Genomic DNA, 25,002 nt, shown 5'->3' on the forward strand with positions numbered 1-25,002 from the left:
TGCCACCCCACCCACTTGCTATCCACTCGCCACCACCACTACGACTACCACCCACCACCAATCTGCCACCCACCTGCCACCACCCACCACCCGCCACTACTATCCATCCGCCCGCCACCACCACTCGCCACCTACCCGCCACCACCACTCGCTACCTACCCGCCACCACCATCCACCACCCGCCACCACTAGCCACCACCACCGACCTGCCACCCACCCGTCACCACAACCCACCACTACCACCATCACCCACCCGCTATCACCACCCACCACCACCCCCCATTCGCCACCACCCACTACCATCACCCATGCACCCACCACCATCCGCCACCACCACCCACCCGCTACCACCCGCCATCCGCCATCCGCCATCCACCACCCACCTGCCACCATGATCCACCCACCCATCACCGCTTGCCATCAATGTCTTCGGTCGCCACCATCCGCCACTTTCCACCATCGTCTTCTACCACCACCACCTACCCACCCGCCACTTGCCACTACTTTCCACCACTATCTTCTGCCGCCATCACGCACCACCTGTCATCATTTTTCACCATCGTCTTCCGCCACCACCACCCGCCATCATTTTCCACCACTGTATTCCGCTGCCACTACTCATCACCACCCACCACTCGCCACCACTTGTCATTTCTCACTTTTTTTTATATTTTAAAATTTTTTTAAACATTTTATCTAAACCAAACGCGTTTGTAATTTATATTTTTTTAAAAAATAAATAAAATTAATTTATAAAATTTTTATAAATATAAATTAAAAACATAAACGTTACCAAACAAAATCTCGTGTATAACTAGTTTTAGATTTATAAAACACGGGTGGGGCGGCCACCACGAAAAAGCACTCACTACTTATGTGAACTATTCCTTTTATTTTTTGGGACCGACTCTCTCCAGTTGATAATTTTAATTGGACGGCTCAGCTCACTTGAATCCGTCTCGATAATTTAAATTATTTATTTATTTATGCATATATATATCTCGTTGAGTATTTTATTATTATAAAAAATTATATTAAATAAATATTAATAGTCATTTGATTAAATTATATTTATATAAATAATTTATTTTTAAAATCATACTTACTATTGATATAAAATTTGAATACATCAGCATCATTTTTTATAGAAATAAAATACTCGATAAGTTTTACACATCATTTTTTATAGGAATAAAATTCTCAACAAATTTTATATATTATTATATTATTTTATATATAATAAAAAAAAAATCATACAAAAATGGTATGACGTAACACCTTTGCACTTTGGCCAAACAGGTCTTCTGTTGTTAACTAAAAATTATCATATGACCATGATAGTACAATTTTTGTCAAAAAAATGTAATTGGTTTGGTTTTTTAAAAAATAATTTTTAGAAAATTTTACTTTCTTATTTTTCATATTTTTTTAATTTTTATTAAACTTTTTTAATTTTTAGACATACCTAACATAAATATACTTAAAAAGTATAATTTTGTAAAAAAAAATCTTTAAAAAATTCACTAAATATCAAAAATACAAAAAATCAGTATACCTTTCATATTTTGTATATTTATTAATTTTTTGAAATATCTTTTCACGAATATTTTACTTTTTAGATACATCTAAGTAAGGTACATCTAAAAACGTAAAAAAAATGTTTAAAATTTTAAAAATATTTACTAAAAACAAAAAAACACGAAAAATAAAAAATTTAATTTTCAAAAAATTGAAACCAAACACACTGAATAATATTCTTTTTGGTTCTCTATTTTTTTTACAATACTATTTTTGGGAGAATTATTATCCAGTGAAATTAAAAAAAATATAAATCAATGATAAATTTTATACACTTTAATAATTAAAATGTTATACTTCTTTTTATATTTTTGTAATTTTTTTCATTATACCCCTGTATAGTTATTTCTCCACTATTTTTCTCTTTATTGTGAATGGATGGTCTGGCAGTTTTGGTCGGCATAAAAAATGTAGTAAAAAGATAAATACTGTATTTTTTTTTTATTTAAAAAAGTGGGAGAAAATTAGACTTGGTTGTCCACGATGAAATAAAATTAGAGAATTAAATTTTTTAAAAATATTTTATAAAAATTAAGACATAGTTGTCCAAAATAAAACTTGAAAACACAAATATTGAGGTTTGGCCTAATGGTCTATCTAGTATGTGGTGAGAGGGAGACCAATGGTTTGAATTAATAGAGTAGCAATGAACCCTTCTAATTGTAATATAATTATGCTTATATTCTACTGCTATCTTTGTTAAAATAAAAAAAAACTCCGATAAGACTAAATGGTAATTTTGATTAAAAAAATTCTAGAATTTTATTCTTATAACAAAATAAATTTTTAATTTTGTTAATTTAAATCCTAATTTTTTTATTAGTTTTCATCTAAATTATTCTTTTATTTTCGTTAAGTAAAATTGATGGAAAAAAAATTATATTTTAGTTATTAAACTCAATAAAAAAAATGATATTTTAAACATTTTATATGCATTTGCATTGATGGCTAAAATATTATTTTTCTCTTAGTTTTACTTGACGAAAATAGATGAATAGTATAGATTGAAACAAATCAAAAAAATTAGAATTTAAATTAACAAATTTAAAGTTATGTTAGAGACCCACACATTTATACTCACAAATACATCCACAATGATGTAGCATGGGAGTTGGGCCAACCATCATTAAGCCTCTGTTTGGGAAGAGGCTTTTTTGGCTAAAATAATCACAAAAAATAAAATAGGTTTTTTAACCTAATAAGACAAAACATCACATCCAACCCATAATCATTACATTCTTTTTCTCACAAAAAAAGTCAAAAAAACCAAAAACACTTCCCAAGCTTTTTAGCCCCAGACTAAAATAGATAAAAAAGTCAAAAATCCAACCCACTTCCCAAACGAAAAATGTGTAACAAATCAAAGTTAACACATACATCATTGTCAGGAGAATTGTAAGTACTTTTTGAAGGTCTCAAACATTTTTCCAAAATTTAAGCTTTGTTTGGTTTTGGTTTACAGAAAATATTTTTTAAAAAATTCTATTTTTTTTTTATTTTTTGTATTTGTTTTTTGTTTTCAATGAATTTTTTTTAATATTTTAAGCAATTGTTTTAAAATTTTTTGACACACATAACATAAATATACTTAAAAAGTGTAATATTTGTGAATTTTTTTTAAAAAAAATTAACTAAATAACAAAACTACAAAAAAAAAAAAACAAAAATTCAGTATATTTTTTGTATTTTTGTGTATTTATTAATTTTTTAAAATATTTTTTTACAAATATTTTACTATTTAAATATATTTAAGTAAGGTACATCTAAAAATTTTTTTAAAAAAAATTACTTAAAATTTTATAAATATTTACTAAAAAAAAAACACGAAAAACAAAAAACTTAATTTCTAAAAAACTGAAACTAAGGCCTCGTTTGAGAATAGACTAATTTAGTAACCTTTTGGTTATTTGGCTAAAATATGAGCTAAAAAAGACTAGTATGTTTAGGATGACTTTTTCGCTTTTTACGAAAAAATGTGCAAAAAGTAGAGAGAAAAGAAAATTTTTGACTTTTTGGTATGAGTTGTTGGTTTTTTGATTTTTTTAGTCACTTTTTGACTTTTTAGTTAAATGGACCGCTTCCCCAAACGAGACCTAAACACACTAATTGGTATTTTTTTTTTTAAAGGACTAGAATCCCGTCTAGTTTAGATTTTGGAGTAGAGGACGTTGTTTTAGCTCATGTGGCTCATCATGGATCCCATTTCGATAATCCGAACTATTTATTTTGTTGAATATTTCATATATTTTATCCACACAAAAAATTAGGTCAATTCGATAATTATAATTTGTTTAATTTCTCACTAAAAAAACAATGATTGCATTTTTAAAAATAAATCATATATTTTTTTAATAGCAAACACAATAAATTAAACAAATAAAATTTATCAAATAAATCTAAGTTTTTTTAAAAAATAAAATATCCAACAAAATTAAAAATTCGAATCATCTAAATAAAAACTATAATAAACCACACAGTGGAAATAGCACCTTCCGATTCAAAATGTGGCGGCTGCTCCTTTTTAAAAATAATGGTCTGGGCCACCTAAGCAACAGAGAGCTGTCAAGCTGCTGAATCTTCGACGTCCCAAACCCGAGTAAACTGGTAGGTACCACCCACCCGGTGCTATGATTAAATCGATTCCCAAACGGTTTAGATCCGAACCCTAATTTGGAGGAGACCACAAGAACCGGGTCTTGGGTTGTAACCGGATCCATTTTCATTGTCGTCTTCATTTACTTCACATCCAAAACCAACAGAGAAGAGATCCAAGTTTTTTGAAGACTCACGATCACAATTCACAAACCATCTCTGAGAAACTATCTCAAGACAAGACTAGGCTCGATCGATCTCAATTTACAATAAGAATTGTCGTGCTTCGATGCAATAATGGCGCTGGTGTCGGCCGTACGGGATTACGTCAACCGCATGTTGCAGGACATCTCCGGCATGAAGGTCCTCATCCTCGATTCTCAAACGGTTCGTACCCTGCAATTCTTTCCATTGATTCATCAATTTCCATAATTTTAATAATTTTGTTTCAAAATATAGAAATCTTTGATTATCAGATTCGTTTCTTCCACGAAAATTAAGTAAATTTGGAATTTAATTTTCGAATTTCTTTGCATATTTGTTCAAGGATGTGTTTGGATCTTGGATTATTTGTAGAGGGAAAGAAAAAGGGCTGGTGAGAATTTGAGAACATTTTAGTTTAATAAGCCAATTAGGAACTGTTTGAGTTTGGTTTGTATGCTCCTGAGGGCATCTAAAACCTATATCAAATTTAAAATTTAGGGAAAATTAACTCAAAAACCTCTCCACTCTTTGACTCAAACTTACATCAAAATTAGGAGACTCAAATAATGTTTACTCAAATTTTTAATGACCATTTTGTAGCTTTCAATTTTTCAACTCTGCCATTACTGAAGCTTTTTATTGAATTTGTGCCTAAATCTGAGTATGTCCACTGTAGTGCTTCATATTACATTTCTGCTCAAAATTTTTAAATACAAATTTGAGTAAGAGCTGGAGGTGGTCTTAGTCAGCTTGACTTAATGCGAGTGATTTATTTAGTGGGTTTTCTCTACTTTGAATTTGTTGAATTTTTATGAGCAAGGTGATTCAAGTTTTACTATTTAGTTTGGCTCATTTGTTGCTGAATTTACTTGCCTTACATATTTTGGTTGGGGTTTCATGTGTCACATTTAAAAAAACAACTACATTAACTTAGATTTTAACTAGGGCATTTGGTCTAGTGGCTGTGTAACACCCTTTGTGGTGTGAGGTCTCAGGTTCAACTTCTCCGGTTTGATATCCTCTGTGATGGTGTGAGGTCTCGGGTTGAACTTCTATGGAGAGGAGTTTGATACCCTTTGTGATGGTGTTTATTTCTGCCCCATTATGGGATTGTATGTAAGTAGTAGTAGAGTGGTTGTTGGGCTTGGGCTATACTTTGTTGACTTTCCAGCTATTGTGGGCTAGTAGTCTGTTTGATATGTAATATTTCTCATATTTGTAATTACTCTCCTATCGATTGACAAAAAAAAAGAGGAAAAGATGTTGATCCATGGTTTGTTGTGCTGCTTTATGTGAGGGTTAGAGTTCTAACTCATAATAAAGTTTTCACTGAATACTATTGTTCCTGTGAATTGATTTTGAGTGGCCCCAAATTTTGAAAAATTGCCTAGCACACTGTTGAACCCCCAAATTTTGAGAAATTACCACTGGTTTTGCCCCTGGTTATTATATGAACAATATAATTGTGATAAAAATGATAATATTTTAAGTATTCCTTTCTGGTTCATGCAAAACCCTTGCATGTGTTGGTCTAAAGTGTCAATTTTAGTTAGTCAAATGAGGGTTTAATTATGAGAGAGTTCCGTTGTTTCGTGACTTGCAGGTTAGCATTGTTAGTGTTGTGTATTCTCAGTCAGACCTACTTCAGAAAGAAGTGTTTCTGGTAGAACTGGTAGATTCCATTTCCAAGTCAAAGGAGCCCATGTCACATCTCAAAGCAGTTTTCTTTCTTCGGCCAACATCGGAGAATATTCAGCATATGCGACGTCAGCTGGCAAGTCCAAGATTTGGAGAGTATCACCTTTGTAAGTTGGTTTCAATGGAAATACGAGAGAAAAAAAATCTGATTTACCGCTCATATTTCTGATTTTGTCAGTTTGTTGTGAACCATTGACTGAAAGCCCCTTTTTGTCTCTTATACTCCACAGTTTTCTCCAACTTGTTGAAGGATACCCAGCTTCATATTTTAGCTGATTCAGATGAACATGAAGTTGTACAGCAAGTTCAGGTAACTGTAATTTGCAAACATAAACTGCTGAACCAAATTCTGCTTATATCTAAATATGTTTTTAACAAATTATATTAGTCCAATTTTTGGCCTTGTGGTTCAGCCCATGTGCGCGCATAACCCCCTTGTGGTTCCTGTACTAAGTTGCACCGCTAACTCTGTTGACAGCAGTGGTAAATGACTTCAATAACCCACTCTATGTTCTCCCCTACCTCATCCTTTTTCAGTCACCGCCACACACGAGCAGTTCCATTTCTTGCTGCCTCCCCAAAGCTCTCCTGGCAGAAGCACATGTAACCTTTGCTAAGAGATTAAAACAAAACACTAACAAAACATACTTGGATAGTAGGTACATATATATTTATATATATATATTATGTAGGTATGCATGAGAGAATACAAGTGGCTGAATAAAAGTGGAAACCTCTAAAACAATCCAGTGTTTATTTTTGACAACTCAGTACCCGGCCCTTAGTTGCACGAAGTGGGGGCGGGGGCGGGGGCGGGGGCGGGGGGGAGCGGGAGCGAGGAAGCGTGAGCCGATAGAAGTTTTTTAGGTTGGGAGTGCCTCGGGGAGCGGTAATATATATATATATATATTTTAATACACATTAGAAGTTTTTTTATAAATATTTTTATTTTCATACACATTAAATATTTTATTTATTTATTATATTTTTTAAATAATGTATTATTGTTAATTTATTTTTTGATTTTTAATTGATATATATTATAAATAAATAATTATCCTGTTTCTAACTGCTTAGCTACTTCTATTCAATCGTCTTTGTTGTTTGTTTAATTAATCCTGTTTTCCGTTCATCTTAATCACCCACAAGATCAGTTTGTTCTATCCACCTAGTTTAAGTCACCCACTTCTTCCCAGTCTTGTGTAAGTCCTTCGGTTTAGGCAGAGTCAGACTTTGGGGTTTAAAGATAGGGTATGTATGTATACTAGGTATGTGATAAAACTGACAAGAATAGGGTATGTATTAAGATATCTGTAAAACTGGTTAATTAAAACAAAACAATGAATCGATTATTTAGAAGTAACTCATCAGTCAGTTCTAGGTCAACAACTTTGCCCTCCATACCTAATCCAGGAATCTTAATTAATGAAGAAGATGTTGAAATACAAAATGATCAAATTAATTCTGGATGGAATATTCCAAAACTGCCTATTAAAGAGATTTATAAAACTTCTTTTTTACAGAATGTTTTTAAAGTTACTCTCCATGTTAAAACTATTGAACAAGTTTATGCTCTGGAAAAACCACGGGAAACCTGTCAGTTATTTGATAAAAAATTAATCAAAAGACATTTAGATCATGGTTACAATTTTATGCATATTGGTTTAATTCAAATTGGTGTCAATCCATTAACTATGGTAGGACAAAATACTTCTGTTTTACTATGTTTAAGAGATGCTCGTTTTCTTAATTACAATGCTAGTTTAATGGGAATGATGGAAACTGGCCTTAATAAAGGTCCCGTACATTTTAACTGTTTTCCTGATTTCACATTAAGTTTAAGAGATCCACATATTCTCAAAGCACTAACACTAAACATTCAATTACATGGTACATTCACTGAAATGTTAGATTCTTCACATAATATTGCCTTAATTTATTGTGTTCATTATAAATGCATGCAAACTAATTTAAATGTTCATGCTTTACATAAAAACCCCAAGGATAAAACTTTATTAATTCAAAGCAGTAGTACTAATGAATCCAATATTAATATTCCTCATATGATTGAATGGAAAGATATCAATTTACCTGAACAATGGGTTACTGTCAATGAAAATTACAAACATAATCAACAGCAATCCTCAATCCAAGATATTCAAAATATCCAACAATATAATGATGGTTCCGTTAGCATTAAGTTTAATCGAAGTCAGTCTTCTAGACATAGTACATCTAGTGTCCCTTCTGACATAGCAACTGAAGATGAAATATTTAATACTCCTTTATTTAGGAAAAATAGTCAAATCCATCTAGGTCAAACCACTCAAACTTCCCAAAATAAACTAAAAGGCATTGATAATTCTACCACCTCCCAGATTAGTAAACCTGTTTATACTACGACTACACATTTCCCTGAAGAAGATATAGCCTCAAATAATTCCCCAATAAATAATTATAATATATAAGGAATAATAAATTATGTTAAAATAAACAAAAGAAAAATTAGATATTTTATTTTATAATTTTTTTATTCTATATGTTAATGTTTAGGATATTGAGAATATTAAAAAAATAAATAAAAGATGGAAAATGATTTTTTTATTACTAAGAACAAAAAAAGGTAAAAAAAATAAAATAAAGAATAAAAGAGGGAGAGAGAGGAGTCAAATAGAGGGGAGGAACAAGAGAGACGAACAGAGAGAGAGAGAGAGGAGACAAAGACGAAGATGAACACACAGAGAGACGAGAGATACGAAGGACGAAGGAGACGACGACGAAGAGCATCGAACAGAGGGAGAGAGAGAGTCAAAGAAGATAAACAGGTTCAACTTCGACGATGAACAGAGGGAGAGAGATAGTCAAACACACATAGATTGGAAGAGCATACCTTGATCTAGTCTCGATTAGGGTTTCAACAGGTTTTTCCCCTTTCCCTTTCTCTTTCTCTGTCTTCAATGGGTTAGGGTTTCTGTTTGTTTTCTCTTTCTCTATCTTCAATGGGTTAGGGCTTCTCTCTGTCTAGGTTTCTGAGTTGTTTTATTTCTACCAACGATCCCATCTTGGACAGGATCGTGTTTCTCTCTCTACAGAAACGCGATTTCTAAGAAACGCGGAATCGCGTTTCTTACGAAGATTTGTCATCTTGTTGCACGATTCCTGCAACTAAGTCCGGCCCACTAGTCCGACTAACAATCCAGGGTCTATTCCGTGGATCAGTCCTCCCATCTATTTAATTTTATGAGAATTGACCCCATCACCATGTGTTTAAATTTGTAAATTTTGATTCTCAAGAATGTCAGAACAATTATAACATGATATTCGCAAACTACAGGAATCCACCCAATTTACAGACCCAAATTCACCGTCAGTTTTTGAGTTCAAGTAACTGATGAATCTTAAATGGTCTCACTAAAATGACATTGCGGATCAGACATACAATTGATGCATTACATCTTCTTCATCATATGGGGCCTATATTTGTTTTGGCTTGAACTTGAAGCAATCCTTTGATCCATCTCTGGCATAATGTGAAATTGATATTTTTTTTGATCAACAACAAAAACTTAATTGATAAATAAGAAAAGGAAATGAGGATAAGGCATCCTCTTACAAAAGGACTAAGAGAAAACAAAACAAAATTGAAAACCCCCAAACAAGCTAAACACGGGCAAAATCCTACATATCAAAAACTGCCAACCAATCTCTAGCCACCAAAAAAAGAGGAACTCCCTTAAATAAAGGGTTCCTCGACACCCAGAAAGAAGTTAAATGACAAACATTATCCCACAAACAACCCACTTCCCGAAACTTTTCATCAAACAACCTTGCATTTCTCTCCCTCCATAGAACCCAAAAAGTTGCAAAGACGGCACAAGACCAAAGCATTTTGGCTCTCTTTGATCCTCCAAAAGTGTGAAAATCCACTAGGAGCATATGCATACACCTTTTTGGGGCTACCCATTCCGAAAGAAAACAATTTGTGCCATAAATTTAACGCTATTGGACAATGCAAGAATAAATGATCCGCAGATTCTCCATTTTTAAAACACAGAATGCACCATTGAGGATTTAAAAAACGATTGGGTCTCCTTTTTTGCAATGTATCATTTGTCAAAATGCCTCCATGAACCAAAGCCCACATGAACACCTTTACTTTTAGGGGAACACAAGCCTTTCAAATTTTTTTGCAAAAAGGAAACTGAAGAACATGAGGATTATCAATGATGTACTCAAAAAAAGACTTACAAGAAAATATCCCTGACGAATGAAGAGCCCAAACCCACTTGTCCTCCAACAGAGGAGATAAAGAAAACTGATCAATTCTGGCCAATAAAGAAGTCAACTGAGAAGCCTCCCTATCATTAAGATTCCTAGAAAAATCAAAATTCCAGGAAATTAGAGCCAAAAGCGAGCAAGCCATGGACGCAATTGAAGAATTATGAGAACGAGCCACTCTATAAAGATGTGGGAAATCGACAGCAAAAGAAGACTGACTCATCCAAACATCCTCCCAAAATCGAACAAGTTCTCCATTGCCCACCCGAACAGAAAGATGACGAGACCAACATGTGAAAATTTGAGAAATAGACTTCCAAGGAGCACGATAGTTACCCTTCAAAACCACCCGTGCATCCCTACCATTGTCATGAGTCCCTTATTTGCTTCTTATAACCGAATGTCATAATGAATCAACCTCAAGGGGAAATCTCCATAACCACTTGCCAAGAAGAGCCATGTTCCTAGCCACAATATTACCAATAGCCAAACCCCCCTTCTCCTTAGTTAACGACACTAACTCCCAATTTACCAAGTGATCCTTTTTCCCCTCATCTTTTCCTTCCCAAAGAAAATCCCTTATCAACTTTTCTAGAGACTTTGCCACCTTAACCGGAATCTTGAATAAAGATAAATAATAAATAGGGATACCACTCAAAACAGACCTAACCAAAGTGTATCTACCCCCACGTGATAATAAAGCCTTACTCCACCCTTCCAATCTCTTGCCAATCTTTTCCACCACAGGAGACCAAAAAACTTCACTCCTAGGATTACCCCCCAATGGAAGACCCAAATATTTAAACGGAAGTAACTCTATACCACATCCTAAAAGTGACGCCCTGTTCTGAAGTTGATCTTGCTGCATATTGATACCCACCATACTACTTTTTCCCAAATTGACCTTAAGCCCTGAAATAATCCCAAAAAATCTCAAAATCAAATGAAGATTAAGTAGCTGACTTTCATCTCCTGAGGAAAAAAATATGGTATCATCTGCATATTGTAAATGAGTCACACTAACTCTATCCCGCCCCACCTCCAATCCTGCAAAAAGACCTACTTCATTAGCTCTATCAACTATCCTTCCCAAGACATTAACCACCAAAATAAAAAGAAAAGGAGATAGTGGGTCCCCTTGTCATAGCCCCCGCGAAGCCGTAAAGCATTCCCCTGGTTTACCGTTCACTATGATTGACATATTACAAGTCGACAGACAACCCCTAATCCAAGATCTCCACCGCCCACCATATCCCTTCTTATCCAATACAAAATCCAAAAACTGCCAATCCACGTGGTCATATGCCTTCTCAAAATCTATCTTAAAAATAAGACATTCCCTTCCTGAACTCCTATATTCTTCCACTACTTCATTTGCTACTAAGGCAACATCTAAGATTTGTCTTCCTTTGACAAAAGCTCCTTGCGCCCTAGACACTGTATCCCCTAAAGACATCCTCAGTCTTTTTGATAAAACCTTCCCCAAAATCTTATACAACGACGTTACCAAACTGATAGGCTTAAAATCTCCCACTCTAACAGCATTCACTTTCTTAGGAATCAAACAGATGAACGTAGCATTTGTACTTAAATTATGAAATTCCAAAAATACTTTCAACAAATCCCCTTTCACCACCTCCCAACAATCTTGAAAGACCGCCATGGAGAAACCATCCGGACCTGGAGCTTTGTCTCTTTCACAATCAAAGACCGCCTCTCGAATTTCCGATTCATCAAAAGGCCTTTCAAGCCAAGTTGCAATTGTCGGATCAATGGTTCCCCACTCCAGTCCTTCAATCCCTGGTCTACTCATCTCTTCCTTCAAATAAAGCTTAGAATAAAAATCGTAAATGCCGCTGACAATTTGATTCTCCCTTTCCACCATTACCCCTGGGCTTATTTCCAATCTCTTAATGAACTTCTTCTTTCTTTGCCCATCTGCAACCCTGTGAAAAAATTTTAAATTAACATCCCCTTCCATCAACCATTTGATTTTTGCTTTTTGAGCCCAAGAAACTTGTTCCCGAAAAGTCAGCTCTTCTAATTTTAATCTCAACTCCGATCTTTCCCTCCTAAAAGACTCAGCTAACGCCCCTTGCAACTCCAAAGCGTCTAACTCTACTATTCTACTCATCACCTCCTTTTTTGAAGACTCCAAATTCCCAAAAACCTCCCTATTCCAGCACTTCACCTTCTCTTTTACTAACTTCAACTTTCTCATAAATTTAAAACCCTCCCAACCATGACAACTAGCATTCGTCCACTATTCCTCAAAATTTCGTTTAAAAGATGTATGTTCCAACCACATGTTCTCAAATCTAAAAGGCACCGGACCCCATTTTAATGGACAACTTTCAATCACAATAAGACAGTGATCTGAAACCAATCTAGGTAGTGATTCTTGTCTTAAATTGGGAAAAACCCCTTCCCACCCCAAAGAATATAAAAATCTATCCAATCTGCAACACACCAAATTCTCTTGAAGATTAGACCATGTGAATCTTGCATTACACAAAGGAGGATCCACCAACTCACTCTCTCGAATAAACAAATCAAAGTCTCTCATTCCCCTAGACGTTCTAATCCCATTAAGCTTTTCTAAGACCTTCCTAACCACATTAAAGTCCCCTCCTAAACACCAATTTGGAGAGCACAACCCAAATAAACCATATAGCTCCTCCCAAAAAACCCTACGCCTAGAAGGCCTATTAGGTCCATAAACCCTAGTCAACTACCACTCCGAATTGTCCAGATTCCTAAACCTAACAGATAATGAAAACTCCCCCACTATAGTTTCACACTCATAAACAACTCTCTCATCCCACACTATTAAAACTCCCCCTGATCTACCAACTGAAGGCAAACACACCCATCTTCTATGTCTAACTCCCAAAGACTTTGTATGAACCTCCTATCACACACTTCTACTTTAGATTCCTGCAAAACAACAATGTCCGGTTGATGACTCCTAAGAAAATCCTTAATAACACTCCTCTTTTTCCGAGAACCCAAACCCCTCACATTCCAACTAATTATCTTCATAGAGAAACATTGCCACCCCTAACCACCCCTCTCCTATTCTCATAATTAACCGAACTTTCTAAGTTCCTTAATTCCCTAACCCCCTTTTTACTACTCTCACCTTCCTTCCTAACTCCTTTCTCCCTCGTAGACGTATTACATCTTCTAAAAGGCCCAAACGTATCCTTAATTTGAACTAATGACAAACCCATGACCTGAAGTAATTGCAAAAAGTGTGACACCTCATTCTCCTCAATCGGGCAAGTCTCAAACTTGCTCAACTCCTTCAGCCATCTCTTTGATTCCTCCTTCCCTACACTAGAAACCTGGCTCCCCTTGTCAAAATGATTACCCGAAACCCCACCCTGATTGTCAAACACCTGACCTTGAGTGATAATAGCATGTAAGGACTCGGACACTATGATAGACTCATTCACTGTGGCCCTCGGAATTTCAGAAGTAACCCCTTGTACAACAGTGTCAACTAAAGAGACTTGACGACCCGGACAAAAAGAATTGGACAGAGGAAGCAAAGAAACCCCACCCCTAGCCCCTTCCCCAGCAAAAGAACAATCTCGAAGATCTTGTGCCCCCAAATGATAAGATGAAAAAGTGCACACTTGGTTAAAGGACAGATTGACCTGGTTCAATGCATCAGAAACCCTTCCGAAATCCTCTCCCTCAGAAGTGCACGCTGCATTAAAAAAACTATTGAGATCCCAGTCATTATCATCTGGCTCATCCCCACTGTTTTCCACTTCAACAGTCGCCTCCGAACTCTCAGAAGAACCATACTCCTCCAGATTTTGCAGAACCTCATGTATTTGAAAGTGACCCTCATCCACCTCAAGAAACTGCTTTTCCGAGTCCCTAATAATCTCCAACAAATCATCAACCCCTTCCTCTGATATCCCCTTTAATCTCTGAAAATCCCCATCAGACCTATCAACCATGTCAGCCAACCCTAATTGAGCTTCCTCAGAATTCAGAATTCCGCGAATAGGCGACAAGAATTGTGGAATACCATCGTCTGGGTCTGGTACATCGCATGATGAGAATCGACTTCTCTCCATTAATGATGAGCGTCTTCGAAGACCCTCCTCACTGTCGTAATCTGCAATCCGTTTGAATTCCAGCCCCGAAATCTCCGATGGTATAGGGAGAGAAGCCCTTGGGCCATCAAATAAATTTGGGTCCCTCTCTTCATGAATAAAATCAGCAGATAAGTTCCCCGTGAGGCCTAGGCCCTTCTCCTTAAATATTTGACTAGCATTTGGGCCTAATGATTCCAGTCCACCAACAAGCTTAATTTTATTTGATACTAACAGATCTTGGGCTGAGCCCAACTCTTGACTGGGCCCATTAAAATTAAGGCCCCCAACCTGACTGCCCATTTCACCTCTTGTTCTTCCTCCATTACTCTCGCCCCCCTCGATCAGATCCCCCAACTGCCTACTTATCTCCATTCTGCCACGTGGCTGGCCTGTCCCCTGAGACTCCTCACCTACCTCTTCTCCGGCACCCAAGTCGCCTGAAAACCTCCATGGCCGATGAAATTCCGGTCTTCCGAAAGGCTTTGATAGAGCCTTCAGTCGAACGACCACCGAAATATCATCGTACTGAACATGAATCGTCGCAGGTAAGAATCCGTTACCATAGCCTCTGACTTTCAGCCTTGCCTCAAAGAGATCTTCAAACGTTCTGGTTCTACGATCCACCTCTATCAAACCACCACACTTCGACCCAATCCATTCAAAAACCCTATCATTCCAAAGATTAAAAGGCAAGTCATTGACAGAGACCCAACCTCCATTTGAGGCGATGACAGTATCCCGACTGAGCATCTCCTCTGACCATCTTTCCAACCTTACTGCTATGCTCTTATCGAAGAAACACATGCCTTGAGCACCGTAGTAATCAGCCTCCTCAGAATTTTTAGCCAAAAGCAGAGCCTTGTTTAATTGAAAAGGCTTTAGAACAATAGAAGTTTTAAAAGAGCGACTTAATGCCTTTTCAATCTGGGTCCACCCATTGAAGAAATCAGTTCTGGTGCAGACCACAACCTTGTGCATCTCCACAAAAGAAATGTTGCTTCCCAAACTATCTGATTTAGACTTAAGCACATCGGCATATGAAACGTCTCTGTTTGCCCCTGTTTTCTGAGGAAGATTCATATTCCCCTCTGTGTTTCCTCGGCGAGCTCTGAATACAAACTGATTACTGCTATTATGTCCTCCCTTGGCTTTGGTCCTCATCTCTCTTTCATCATCCTGAACCTTATAGTCTCCATGGATAACACGTTCAAGCATCTTGGCCATTGCCATCCACCCCTGACCATCAATCCCTGCCGGAATGATAATGTTGTTACGTTTCACCCCAGCCTCCCATTTTGACATCTCAACAAAAACACCTCCTTTGTTGCTGTATTTTTGAAGCCAAAAGACTGCTGAACTACTTGTGTACTTCGTGAAAAAAGAGCGAACACTGCGCTGCCCCCAAACCTGCCGCAGAGCTTGTATTGCCCATGAGACCCCCCCCAAATCTAACTTCATTGTGAAACTCCTGAGTCGATTTCGCTCAATGATCTCCACTAAGCCTCCTCTAGATTCACCATCCACTTGAATGATAATAAGTTTTTGTTCGATTTAACTCAGAAGCACCCCCACCATAGACTCTCAAACTCACTCTGCAGGATGGGGGGTGGTGGTGGGTGTTATGTACCAATTTTCCCAAAAGCCTAAGCTATTAGGAAATGGGCCCAACAATGTATATGAAGCTATCTAACACCCTCCCTCAAGTGCAACTCTGTCTTGCACATGGAGAGAAACAAAAGGAGAAATAGACAACCAAATAAAGAGAAGAAATCAAACAGGGACATAATATCAAATGCTAACGGAGAGACTTGAACCCAAAACTTCTTTCAACCAGAGCTCTGACGCTACCAATTTTCCCAAAAGCCTAAGCTATTAGGAAATTAGCCCAACAATATATATGAAGCTATCTAACAGTGGGACCAAGGAGGAGAGAAAAAAAATAGTAAGGAGAGGAAGAAGACAAAGGAATTTTTGTAATTTTGAAAATTTCTTAGGGTACTTTTGTCTAAAAAAAATTATTTCATTCATACTCACTCTCAACATTGGTGCATGAGTTGCACGTCTAGTTTAATTTGGATGAGAATTTTGACGGTGCACTTCAGTCAAAAAACCAAGGGAGTTATCTGCTTATATTTGAACATTAGGGGTTTATGTGCACATGTGCCAAACCACAAGGGGTTAGAGTGAAATTTTCCCTTCTTTTTTTTTACACATACTAACTTCATGATCGCTTGATATTATCTGGTGTGTTGAGCCACATGTTTTCTGCCATTGTGTTTGTCATAGTGGTAAGAATGATACCATTCACTGTTGTTCTTGGTTTGAAACATGATATTGGATATAATTTATTATTTGTTTACATTTATTTTGCAGGAATTCTTTGCAGATTTTGTTGCTGTTGACCCTTTCCATTTCACTTTAAATATGCCTTCAAATCCCATGTATATGTTGCCAGCAGTCGTAGATCCTTCAGGCTTGCAGCACTTCTGTGATCGAGTTGTTGATGGTATTGCAGCAATTTTCTTGGCATTAAAACGAAGACCTGTCATTAGATATCAGCGGACCTCTGATATCGCTAAAAGGGTTGCACAAGAGGCAGCGGTGAGAAATTGCTAAAGTGCAAGATATTGCTTGGATACTTTATATAAATGCTTTTAAAATTTAATGTGGATTCAAATGTTTGATGAGTTTACATGCTTGTCTATTTTTCCCTGAACGAACATAGAATCTATCTTGTGGTATTATATTTATATGCATCTAACCATCACAAGCTTCAGTCAACTGTCTTGGATTTCTGAATGCTGACACTTTATAGATTTTACCGTAATTAAAAATTAACTTGTTTGATTTCCCCTGCATGTAACAGAAGCTGATGTACCAACAAGAGAGTGGCCTTTTTGATTTTAGAAGAACTGAAATTTCTCCTTTGTTGCTAGTTATTGATAGGAGGGATGACCCTGTTACACCATTGCTGAATCAGTGGACATATCAGGTACTTAAGGAATATGACTATTAACTTGTCACGACCTGTGTTAGATAGGAGGAGTGCTTATTTTTTCTTTAAGATTTATTTTTCTAAATTTTTTGGTGGTTGGTTAGATATTATATTAAATGGAGCTCATCCATTGACAACAATTTTCTCAGGCTATGGTTCATGAGTTGATAGGCATTCAAGACAATAAAGTGGACTTGAGAAGCATTGGCAAAATTTCGAAGGATCAGCAGGTTGAAATTAGATAAATCACAATTTGTTACACATTCTTATTTCTACAATCTCATCTCATGATGAGTCAATTTTTTGTCATTCATGCTTACAGGAGGTTGTGCTGTCATCAGAGCAAGATGCCTTTTTTAAAGTTAATATGTATGAAAATTTTGGAGACATTGGATTGAATATAAAGCGGATGGTGGATGACTTTCAGCAAGTTGCAAAAAGTAACCAAAAGATCCAGACAATAGGTTTGTATGAAGTAAATTTGAAAATCAGCACAATAGGTTTAAATTGTTGTTAATTAATACCATCAGTTACTGTCTAAATAATGGTTGAAGTATAGCAATAGCTAATATTTTATTGGTTGTCAAATCCTTTGAGTTTTTGCAGAAGACATGGCCAAATTTGTTGACAATTACCCAGAATACAGAAAAATGCATGGCAATGTCTCAAAGCACGTGACCTTGGTCACAGAAATGAGCAAGATAGTTGATGAGCGAAAACTCATGTTAGTTTCGGAAACAGAACAAGAATTGGCTTGCAATGGTGGGCAAGGGGCAGCATTTGAGGTGTTTTGTTGCTTCTTATATTTTTTTCCTCGCGATTTCTTGTCTATATTCAAATTTTATATTGACTTCATATTTGCTGATGATATCAATTATTTTATTATCAGAGAACTATTTGATTGCAAATTTTTATCTGCAACAATAACAAAATTTACACTACCCTGTTAAGGAGCACGGATTTGAAATTGAAAAAAGATAGGGAATGAATTATGACACAATCTAAAACGTGGCATTATAGGGTTTAGGCGTAGTTAGATTCTGATAAGATCATTTTCATAGTGAGAATGGTGTTCTTTTAACCTAACCAAGAATGATGAAATTTAGTATGATTAGTATGCATGACTTCTCCATTTACTTTTGGAAGTAGTATTAACATAATAATGTAAAAGGCTAAAAGCATTATACATACTACAGATATATGTCATGCTCTTGATTTTCTTTGCTCCCTTCTTTATATTTTTCTCTTAAAAAGCTCATAACAGAGTTATATATGTTGCTGCTTTGTCTTGTAAAGAAAAACTAAGGGATGAGAACTAGAAGATATTATTTGATTATTGATCTGGTGGTGTAGAGAATGAAAGAGTTCCATGTTCTTTTTTGTGCATTTCAAATGCAGCTTGCTTGGGTATAAAGTGTACTTTGGTGATTCTGATATATGGGGGAAAGACAAATATTATGGGTGAGTAAACATGTGGTTGTGGGTTTTGCAATGTATGACATAAGTTAGGTTGTTGAAAGATGTTTGAAAATGTGTAACAAATGAAGTTCTTAGTGAAGAGGAGCTGAATTTTGTATCATGTATGTGAGCGTGTGAGAAAACCTAACAATTTATGCCAACTAGTCATGGGGGATCAGTTTAATGGCCTTAATGAAACTTTGGGATGGTTTGATGGAGCAACAGGTATGCTATAAGCACTATGGATATGGTGGTTTGAATTCTGAATTCATGTTAGTGGGCTTTATAACTAGATTAACTCATTTTAAGAGTTGGTTAGCACATGTTATTCAGCTTCAGATTTTGGATAAGTTGATTATTTCTATCCAGGTGAATAAAAAATCTTAGACTTAAGAGGTCACTATGCAGTTTTGTGGCTTCACTGTAAGATGAGCCTTGCAATGTCATTTTGCAACTAGATAGTCCAAACTTGTTGCCCTTCAGGTTTTGAGCAAATGACCCTGTTAGAATTTACCATCACCTACCACCACTACCACCTCACCTACTCCACTAAACCTAACCCACTACACCACTACCACCTCACCTACTCCACTAAACCTAACCCCCTACACCACTACCACCATCCACTACACCTACATCTATATAAGGAACCATTTGTAATAGACAGCATATAAATCAATATATCAATCAATAATACATCAGTTTTTTTACATGGTATCAGAGCAAGGTTAAGAACTTTGTATTTTTCGCTTCACCGGCGGGCGGCAACCTCACCTTGGCCGTCCGCCGGACCTCAACCTAGTCTGCTAGAATTTTCTACACATACCTTCTCCTCTTCTTTGACCTACCCCTTTTCTTCCTATCCCTAGAATCTAACTCATAATCATCATCCGAATCCTTTTTCTTCTTTCTTGATGAGTTCAATTTGCCACTACCCTTCTTTCCATACTTATTCGCAATAGCCTTCTCAATTTCGGAATCATAGTCAGAATCTGAACTCTCGCTCTCCTCCTCCTCGGAACTTTCCTCTGAGCTCTCAGCTGCAGTTTTATTCCTACCCCCATTACCCTTCAACTTATCCAACCCCGACAAAATCGCTGCCTCAATTGCATCCGGGTCTTTATCCTTATTATCATCCTTAACACTAAGAAAATTCCGACACTGAAAGGTGAGATGCCCAACACGCCCACACTTCTTGCAGGCTCCACGAGCCTCATCAGCATTAGAACCAGTTATACGGGCTAGTGCGAGCAATCCCTGGAAGCTGGCATACGCATTCTCACCTTCCGGTTCTGTGGTAGAAGACTTCTGCTGGGTGCTCTTGTTGCCTTATTGGGAGCATAAGGGTCATACCCAATGGCACTCTGCCATATACCGTGAGTCTGTAGGGCAGCACTACTGTGCACCCGATTGTTCGCGGGAATACGAACCCTACCTGCTGTTGCTGGCATCTTGAAATCCGAAAGAACAAACTCAACCCTGTATTGTTCTCTGAGATTCGAAAGACAGCAAGAGAAAGTCGATGAATTGGAGAGAAACAGAGATACGGCAATTGGCAAGAGAAAGTCAAAAAAATTTATTTTCTTTCTTTTATCTTAAAAGTTGGGCCACGTGCTTCTCTTCTTTTCTTTCTTTTCTTTTCTTTTTATTTATTTATTTATTGTTTTGCTTCTACCACCGCCCAACTTTTGTCCCCTTCTTTTCTTATTTATTTATCATCACACCACACCAACTTTTGTCCCCCTCTTTTCATTACTCTTGTTCCCCACTTTGTTTATTATATATATATATATATATATATCTCTTTTTATTATATTATATTAAAAAAAAAAAAAAAAAAAAATATCATCTCTCCTCCGTTTGATTTCCAACTCCATTATTTTTCTTCATTTTCTCCAAACCATTTTCCTTATTTCCCCCATCTTTCATTTTTGATTTCAAATATATTTTTATTCTTTTTTCTTTATTTTTCTTTCACATTATTTTTAATCTTTTTCTAATTCCATTCATACCATATAGCTTTGCACACCAAACCATATTTTATTTATCTCAGGGATCCACCCCGATCACAATTTTACACAAAAAAAAAAAAAAAAAAAAACACCAACAGCTTTGTTTTCTTTTCTGCAGCCGGCCACCAATCGACCTCACTTCTTCGCCTATTCCGCCGGTCTTTTCTTCCTGCCTCCGTCCTGGGCGGCCCTTGACGGTGTTGCCTCCGTGCTTCCTTCTCCACCGAGCACGTTCACTCCCCCATACTCCTCCACTACAGCATATGGCGGACCTCCGAATCGGAACATCACGGTGGCCTTCCGCTTCAGCTCCTTGTTTTCTGCCTTTAGCACACTTATCTCTGCTCGCGCATCCTTATACATGCGTTGGAGCAGAGCCAGCTGGGAGTTTAACTGTTGCACCTCATTTGTCCTGCTCTGCAGCCGGTGCGACAAGTTTGTGACCGCCGTCATGGTTTCCACACATGACTTCAGAGTATACTGATTGGCCTCAATATCAGTTTGCACCGCCATTTTTTGCTCCACCGACCGCATCGGAAAGTTCAATGGAGCAAAACCAGAGGTGTTTGGTTGAGGTTCAGTGGCCATCGCACCAGTTATTTCTCTTGTGGACTCGTTCAGTTCTGGAAAGAGCGTGAGCAGACCACGGGAAGAGGAGGCCATGTTCTGGGTAGCTGGACGGGAAGAAGAGGCCATGTTGCTGAGTGTTTCAGAGACGGGTTGGTTACAGAGTATTACAGAGTTTCTCAGCAAAGGAAGAGTTTGTTTCAGAGAATTTTCAGAAGTTTTTTCCTCTGCCTCGGCCTCAGCCTCCGTCTTGGTTAAATAGCCGAGGCAGCCACGCGTATCGCGCGCCACTTGCCGCCAGACGACAAACGGGCACGCCAACCAAGGCACTCACGTGCCTCGCCATCATGTCCGGCACACCTTTTGATGAATTGGGCACGCCTTTTGATGGCACGCCTTTTGACAAAATTGGGCACACCTTTTGAGGGTGCGACTTTTTAAGGGTCCGACAAGACTCTGTAAACTGTCCCGACATAGATTCCGGTTAGTTTCTACAAGGGTCCGACAAGACTCTGTAAACTGTCCCGACATTGTTTCCGGTTAATTTCTACAAGGGTCCGACAAGACTCTGTAAACTGTCCCGACATTGATTCCGGTTAGCTCCTTCATGGGTCCGACAAGACTCTGTAAACTGTCCCGACATTGATTCCGGTTAGTTTCTACAAGGGTCCAGCAAGACTCCGTAAACTGTCACCACAACTGTCACAATAGTGTCTGCTACAACGGTCCGACATGACCCCGTAAACTGTCTGCTACAACGGTCCGACATGACCCCGTAAACTGTCTTCTACACCGGTCCGACATGACCCCATAAACTGTCTTCTACAACGGTCCGACATGACCCCATAAACTGTCCTCTACATGGTTATGACACCCCCATACAGTGTCCTCTACACCGTTATGACACAACCATTCAGTGTCTTCACCAACGGTCTGACACGACCATACAGTGTCTCCTATCCTTTTTTATTTTTATGTATTTTCTTGTTTTGTTTCTCTCTTCAAACTCAAGTTGGTTAGTTTCTATCCTCCTTGAGTTTGCGGGGGCTGTTAGAATTTACCATCACCTACCACCACTACCACCTCACCTACTCCACTAAACCTAACCCACTACACCACTACCACCTCACCTACTCCACTAAACCTAACCCCCTACACCACTACCACCATCCACTACACCTACATCTATATAAGGAACCATTTGTAATAGACAGCATATAAATCAATATATCAATCAATAATACATCAGTTTTTTTACAGACCCTTTGGGTGAGCTTGATCATTCTTAAGTTTCTAAAGTGGAGATCCAGTGTTGAGGGTATGCTTTAAGCCTAAGATTAGCTTTGTTGTATAGTTTTAGAGGAATTTATAAAACTTTTTGTTATGAATTTTACTTTGATAGGCTTTAATGACTTATTTGACTCTCCAACCACCTAAATGGGCCCAGCAGTATCATTTTGTTGACTCAAGCCTAAGTTATTGAAATTGTCGCTTAGCTCAAGTAAATTCCAATAGTTCCAACCTTGAACAAAGGAAGGACAGACTGGCTTTCCGGGATCATGCTCGTGGCTTTAGAATTGGTTGTAGATAATAGAGTTTGGCTCCAATTGCATCCTGCACTTGTAACCTGGCACTGGTAGCATTCTTTTTGTTATGCTCTTGGGTTGCCTTTGTGCAGTCATCATGAGGCAGCAGAATGTATGGTATAGGCCCCCCATTTTCCCAACTCCAAATATTCATGTATCTTTTGTCTTATCGGGAATGGGAATGGAATGCAAGGTATCACATATCCATATCCATGCTTCAAAGATTCCAGTGGTTGATATGCAAGAACGGAAAGTGAGTGGGAATAGAAAGCAAGGTGGAATGGAATGGAATGCCATTTTCTCCTTCATATAATGGAATGGTCATTACAACAAGTTGTGGGATGCATTCCAACCCTCATTTGTTGTACCCAAAGTGGGAAAGGAAATGGAAAGCTAGAATGGGCATCCATTCCATCCCATTTCCTCCAACATAGACTTAGTGCATGTTCATATATTTGGCATGGTGATATACTTAATTTGCCATGCTTATTACAAAGAAGAAATAAGTCTAGTAGATGCATCAATAAGAGGCATTCTAGAATCTAGATGGAGATGACTTTGATTAGGCATCTACTCTATTGACAACAAAACTCTGGTAAAAGAGATTGAGATACCTCAAGTAATGGCCAGTGCATCAAATGGGCATATGCAACAACGATACAAAGATGCATGAGTGGCAAGACTAGAGATGACAAGTTTGTGAAGAGTACATATGGCCAAGACAGTGGTTATAAGGTATCAGTTATAGCAATTGATTGATGGAGGACAAGGTGATAAAAAGTTGCGTGAGATATAATGAAAACCTGTAACTACTGCAACAAGGACTATCTTGGTTTGGGTTAACTTTGCTTGAATGATGAGCAGAAGAAATAATTGGACCTCAGGTTTTACATAGTAAGAAAAGAGTGTTGTTGCACTGCCATATTTTCAGATAATTAAATCTTTCTAGTTTATCAGATATGTGATTCATGATTCACAATTCAATGATTGTTGGGTTAGACATCCCTGATACCTATTGAAGAGAAGCGTCTTTGTTTCGAATTAAACAATCAACACTATCTCCTGAAACACCTGCACTCCCCGCCGCATGCATATACTAACAGAAAAAAGGAAAAAGATGTAATCAGCGGGCATTATAATCCAATCGTCTTCTTTCAAAAGGGCTGTTTAAAAATCCATGTTTGATCAAAACCATCTTGATAAAACCTCCTTAGTGCCATTAATTTTATGATTTTCTGTACAAATACAATAGCACAAATTGAGTAGGATATATAATATGAAAGATTTGATGACTAGACATGTTGGAGAAATTCATTATTTTTCTGATGCTGTTGATTGAGTGCGTTATATTTTTGTTTGTTGTCTAGATGAAATTTTGAATAGATGAGTTTCAACTGCTTGCCTTTCTAGAATCTCACTTTGATACTTAGAATTGATATGAGATGCTTGTTTGGGGTTTTTCAAAATTTTCTTCTTTAGATTATAATTTGATTAAATCATGTTGAATCCTCATAGTGATTCACTTCAGTTCCTATTTTCCTATGTTTGGTACAGTAGTGGTTTGTTAAATATCAATTACATCTCCAATGAATGGGAAACTGTACTTTCATGCAGGCTGTGACTAATCTTTTAAACAATGAAAGTGTCTCTGATGTTGACCGTCTACGTCTGGTTATGTTGTATGCTTTGCGCTATGAGAAGGAGAGCCCTGTTCAACTGATGCAGCTTTTCAACAAACTGGCTTCTCGGTCTCCCAAGTATAAGCCTGGGGTAATGGAACAAATCTAATATTGTCCTCTACATGTTATACTCTGACTGCTTCCTTGCTCTCCATTCTGTATGTTATACTGTGGCTGCTTGCTTGCTTGTTATTTTTGTACACATGGGTGTTTGTTGGTGCATGTGTGTTTGAAGGGATC

At 37.2% G+C, this 25,002-nt stretch overlaps 1 protein-coding gene and 1 pseudogene across 2 annotated transcripts in view; one reads left to right on the plus strand and one right to left on the minus strand.

Moving 5' to 3' along the window:
* Window positions 1–4,137: 4,137 nt before the first annotated feature.
* The window catches only part of VPS45 (vacuolar protein sorting 45), a 22,792-nt gene continuing 1,927 nt past the window's right edge, over window positions 4,138–25,002 (plus strand). Inside the window, exons 1-9 of the mRNA XM_028236495.2 lie at window positions 4,138–4,557; window positions 5,978–6,179; window positions 6,303–6,382; window positions 16,839–17,066; window positions 17,332–17,457; window positions 17,610–17,690; window positions 17,783–17,924; window positions 18,067–18,245; window positions 24,698–24,853. Coding sequence (XP_028092296.1) covers window positions 4,468–4,557; window positions 5,978–6,179; window positions 6,303–6,382; window positions 16,839–17,066; window positions 17,332–17,457; window positions 17,610–17,690; window positions 17,783–17,924; window positions 18,067–18,245; window positions 24,698–24,853 — 1,284 coding nt within the window. The 5' untranslated portion in view covers window positions 4,138–4,467. The remainder of the gene's footprint in view (window positions 4,558–5,977; window positions 6,180–6,302; window positions 6,383–16,838; window positions 17,067–17,331; window positions 17,458–17,609; window positions 17,691–17,782; window positions 17,925–18,066; window positions 18,246–24,697; window positions 24,854–25,002) is intronic.
* Window positions 19,639–22,736, minus strand: LOC145822886 (CAX-interacting protein 4 pseudogene; annotated as a pseudogene). Its single transcript, XR_014364723.1, has one exon. The product of XR_014364723.1 is annotated as a CAX-interacting protein 4 pseudogene (transcript).

Source organism: Camellia sinensis, chromosome 3, assembly GCF_055761805.1.
Source record: "Camellia sinensis isolate YWXY chromosome 3, ASM5576180v1, whole genome shotgun sequence".
Lineage (NCBI taxonomy): Eukaryota > Viridiplantae > Streptophyta > Magnoliopsida > Ericales > Theaceae > Camellia > Camellia sinensis.